Here is a 5,309-nt window from a genome sequence, read left to right as displayed (position 1 = left end):
TCAGAAAGTAAGAGGCCAAGAAGTAGAAGGTCCAAGAAGAGCTAGACTATTTTTAAGGGGTTTCACAAGTATGACATCAGTAAAGCTTGGTGTTTTCAGCCAGGCAGGCCCAAAATTCAAATCCTGGTTCTGTACTACATTCGCTTTGTGATATTCTCCCTGAGTTTGTTTCTTCATCTGTAAAACGGAGATAATACCCTAGAGATGTTTGTGGAGGTAACATAAAAGCACCCAGTGTGGTGTCTTGTATCAAACACTCAAAAATTGTTGAGTAAATGGTAAGCTTCTCGAAGGTTTTTTGTTGGTGCTGCTAAGCATTATAATTAGCAAGGCCAAACCACCACTAACCGTCCATAGGCATAAAAGTGATTCATGCTTCCTGAAACAGTTTTTCTCTGGATTCAATTTAAGAGGAAATTTTGTTAACAGAAAATGGGCGGTACCCAGCAAGTGTGAAATTTGCCGCCACCTTCTTTAGTCTTGTTTTGAGTTAGACCCTTGAGCAGACTTTGATTAAATTTACACCTTTGCCATCTTCAGGTTTATACTCTGAGGCATTTTTCCTTCGACCTGTCTATAAACTGGCCCTTCCTGCTCCCTTTCTCAGCTATCCTGCTTTAAGTCCATGGCATTGACATGTATTTTCCTTTGCATTGTCTGTCTCTCACACTAAAATGAATACTGTTAGGCAAGGACTTTGTTCTGTTTAATGCTTTATCTCACTACCTGGACCAGTGCCTGGCACATAGCAGTGAATGAGTAAATTGATGAACCAGTTGAGGAAATTTTTTTAGGGGAAGAAGGAGATTATTGGGTCGATTCTTTCTTTTAAACATGGATTTGTGAGCACATTTAACCTCAGGAGCAATACACTTGTATTTTGAGCTCCTGCTACTGTATTTTGAAGACATTCTAAGTCCAGAGGAATGATTTTGAATATCATTGCTTCTGCAGTAATATTTGTTGAGAGAAAAGGAAAGCTTCAGCTCAAATATTTTTAGGCAGTTTCTACAAAGACTAAGTCACCAAAATTGTATTCCAAGAATCCTCTTGATTTTGGAAGAGGCAGCAGAGTTGCTGTTGATGAAACCTACTTAGGGATAGCATGTACTTTACAGTATTTACTCTTGCTCTCTACCAAGTAACTTTTCGTGCTTGTTCTATCTTGGGGCAATGCATCTTTGCTTTTCTTGGGTTCCAAGTAAGTCTGGTAAAATAACTAATGTTTTTTTTCCTAGGAATTAGTTTGGTCGTCTTCTTCCCGGTGTCCAGTGGATTGCTACTCTGCCGTATCCGTTGAGAGTAGCAGTTATAGGGATGTTGCCACTTTTTTTACTCTTTAATTTGGAATATGCGATTTTTCTGTAAAATATTTGCTTTCCCAGTTTTGGTTTGCTCAGGCCATTTATACATTTGTTGCTCTTTGTTACTATACACATCAGCTGATAAGGAATTGACGGAGGACAGGTTGACAGTGGGCCAGTGGAGTTGGCCACCTTGATCTTAGAATTTCTAAACAAACAAGCCAGTAATGCCTTCAGTTTAGAAGTTCACTCATTGCATCATATGATACTCTGAGATATCGAAATTATCTGCATTTAATGGAACACGGATTCATGTTCAGATTTCCCTGGCTGTCACAAATATCTTTAAACTGGTTTCTTTTGACCTAGGATATAAAAAGGTTCATACATTGGCTCGCTTGCTGTGTTCTTGTCTATTATGTCTCTACCCCTCCATTCTTTCCCAAGCCATTTATTTCCTAAAGAAATGAGTTATGTGTTCTGCAGAAATTCTAACGTTCTGGATGTGGCCGATTGCTTCCTAAAGTTATTTAACTTGGCAACATTTGACATTTATGTTTTAAAAACTAGAAGTTAGATCTTGATTAGGTTCAGGTTCAATTTGTGTTTTTTTGTTTTTTTGTTTTTATAAGACTACTTCATAGGTTGTGAGCAGGGCATTCATAATGTGTTATATTAGGAAGACTTTGTTGTCTGACTCTCCTTTTAGTAAATTACAGTTGGTTGGTGGGTCTAGGTGTTAATAACCTTTTTACTTCTCTTTCAGAAAAGCTTGATTCTTTGCTCTCAGACTACGATATCCTCTCTCTATCTAATATCCAGCAGCACTCGGTAAGAAAAAGGGATCTACAGGCCTCGACGCATTTGGAAACACTACTCACCTTTTCAGCGCTGAAAAGGTAATTTGAATGATTGATTTGGGGCAAGGGGACTTGGTTTGGCCAAAGTGGAAAAATAAGTCCTCTCCATTGATTGATTGATTGATTATTTATTTATTTATTGTTTTTTAGTATAGTTGTCATATATTAGTTTCAGGTATATATGGGTTTCTGCTGAAGTCTTAGGAAATTACAGTTTTAAGGATTTGTAATTGATATAATTAGTCTGTTGTGATTCTTACATAGTGTATGGCTTATTCTAAAATTCATGCTGATGATTATTTTAAAAAATTAAATGGGTATTTCAAAGATATTAATGATGGTAATAATATATGGACTCTAACAAAGAATTTTAATTAATCGAATGATTATAATACTTGTTTTTTTGTACAACTTTAGAACCATCAGTTGAGTACTAAGTACTACCTTTATTTTATTTATGAAGACACTGAGTTTTAGAGTTAAAGGATTTTGTTCACTACCCCACAGCCTAGTTAGTAGTGAGCGGGGTCTAGACTTTTCACATCATAGCATAAATTGTTAGATGTGGTCTATGTGGGCAGTAATTTTAGTGTCTCTTGTTTTGCAGATGTAATTCTGTTAGATAATTATAGGCCTCTTTCTGCAGTCTTTTTAGGGAGCTTTACTGATATCAAAAAAACACTGGGAGAACATAAATGGGCTGAATTTTTCTTTCTTCATAGGATAGGCCTTCTCCAACAAATGTTTTATAAAATAAAAATAATAAACTTATCCCTCAGAGGCTTGCAGAGATTAGTTCCGGAATCCCCTGCGGATACCAAAACCAGTGGATGCTCAAGAATCTTTATATAGAATGGCATAGTATTTGCACACAACCTACATCCTCTTGTATGCTTTAAATTATCTCTAGATTACTTATAATACCTAATACAGTATAAATGCTATCCAAATAGTTACCTGTATTGTTTAGAGAATAATAATAAGAAAAAAGTGTGTACATGTTCAGTACAGATGCAACCAACCTTAATAGGCCTAACTACATAGTACGTGCCAGCAACAATGTAACTTTTTAATAAATATGTTGATCCATGGTTGGTTGAATCCCTGTATGTGGATACGGAAGGTTGACTGGTGTTAAAAAACAAACTACAGAGGGTATAAGAAGTTTTCACTTCTTCCCAACTCAGTCACACTTCTCAGACGCAGACAGGTTTCCGGCACAGACTTCCAAAAGATTTTAATGCATATTTTTTGCATTTAGATCTGTGCATATGTACGTGATAGGGATAACAGATTTACCTTATTTTTAACAGCCACATAAATAAGTTGCATAGAATTGCAACGATTTATTGACCAGTACCCTAAAGATATTGTTTAAAAACCAAAGTGATTTTTTTCTGTAAGAGACAATGCTCAATTGAATATCTTTGTAAATATTCCTTGTCTAGGTCTTTTTATAGGATGCATTCCTCAAAGGAGAATGGGTCAAGTATACACATATTCTAAATGTTTATTGATACCATGTTTCCTCCTAAAGATGTCAGATCAGTTTATTCACCCAGCAGCTTTATATGCGTTTACCTGTTTCTTATTACCCTTGCCAGCACTAGGTTTTATCAGCCTTTAACTCTTGCCCTTCTGAAAGGGGGTGATAGCTCATACTTGTTTTGATTTTCATTTTGTGTGAAATTGAGCATCTTTTCATGTGTTTATAGTCATTTATTTCTCTCTGTTTGCCTTTTCATATCCTTTTACCTTTTTTTTTTGGGGGGGTTTATCATTTTGCTTACTGAATTGTAGTGCTTAGTATATTTATCACATGTGTAACTAATATTTTGTGCAAATATCTTTTTACTGTATCTTTTTATTTTTCCTAGTTATTGCCATCATCCTTAGGTAATTTTTAAATAATTTCTTTCTGTTAGATTTCATGTCAAAATATTGCAATATTGGTTATCTAGCTTGCAGGCCTATAGCAAATTGGAGCACAGTGGTGATAATAATAATAGCTACAGTTTATCAGATGCTTATTTTGTATAATTTACTTCATTAGGTACTTTGCATGTATTATCTCTAATTCTGACATACTCTACACAGAAGTTTTTGTTACTTCCTTTTTGAAGGCAAAAAAAAAAGCTCAGAGGAGTTAGGTAACTTGCCCAAGGTTACTCAGCTAGTAAATGAAAGATAAAGAATTTGAACACAAGTCCGACTCCAAAACTTGTATTATTCCTGCTACGCTGATGAATACTTTGGTGGAGGATGGATAGTGGAAATGAGTAGGAGCAATAGAAGAGAAGGGGAAACTATAAAATGATAACTGAAATTTTAACTTTCTGAGTTTTTTTTTTTTTTTAAGTTAGATTTGTGGTGGCTTGTAGAATCCTTGCTATAGGGGCAAATAGTGCCATAGCCTTATATACTACTTTTTCATGTTTCACACATGACACTGATTCTTTAAGAAAATGTTAAACAGTATCGGCTTATTATCTTCTCTCTGTATAAGGAAGAGAAATTTGTAACTTCTTTTACAGAATTTTCATCTTAAATATTTATTGGGAAATGTATATAACAATGTATGAGAACTTTGTACCAAGTACTCTAAAATAGTTTATTTCATTGAACTCTGGAAACCATTCCCTTGGTAGGTGGTATTATGTCTACTTGTAGATGACAATACTTAGATTCAGAAGTTAAGGTCAAGATCAAACAGTAAGTGGTGGAGACAGAATTCAAGCCAGATTTGTCAGACTCCAAAGCCCATACCCTTCTTTCTATTATACTTTGTTATGAAAGCTTAAAAGAAAAAAATTGAGTTACCTGAAATGATCATTTTATATAGGATTGAATTTAACCTATGTGAAACCACTCATTGATGGTGATGATAAATGATTAGATTTTCTGTTTTGAGATAGTAGTGGAAAGCCAAATAATTTAAGCAAAGATCATAAAATTAAATTTGAATGTGACTGTTAGCAGTTGAAAAGCATGGAACTATCAAGAGAATATATGATGAGTTAAAAAGTAGCTTTATGGAAAAACTGAAATTTGTCTAGAAGTTACATTTTCTCTTTTTTTAAATAAATCAAATACTGTTATTCTAAAGTAATAAAAAAGTTACAGATATTGTTTTGATACTTTTTTG

General features: G+C 34.5%; 1 protein-coding gene across 2 annotated transcripts in view; it reads left to right on the top strand.

The window, feature by feature from the left end:
• ADAM17 (ADAM metallopeptidase domain 17) overlaps positions 1–5,309 on the top strand; it is a 39,664-nt gene that overhangs the window by 9,481 nt on the left and 24,874 nt on the right. For both annotated transcript variants that reach the window (XM_011365116.2, XM_023533585.1), the window contains exon 2: positions 2,071–2,203. In XM_011365116.2, coding sequence (XP_011363418.1) covers positions 2,071–2,203 — 133 coding nt within the window. The remainder of the gene's footprint in view (positions 1–2,070; positions 2,204–5,309) is intronic.

The sequence above is a fragment of the Pteropus vampyrus genome, unplaced genomic scaffold (genome assembly GCF_000151845.1).
Source record: "Pteropus vampyrus isolate Shadow unplaced genomic scaffold, Pvam_2.0 Scaffold105, whole genome shotgun sequence".
Classification (NCBI taxonomy): Eukaryota; Metazoa; Chordata; class Mammalia; order Chiroptera; family Pteropodidae; genus Pteropus; species Pteropus vampyrus.
Note: the sequence above shows the minus strand (reverse complement) of the source record. Positions and strands in the feature narration are given on the sequence as shown.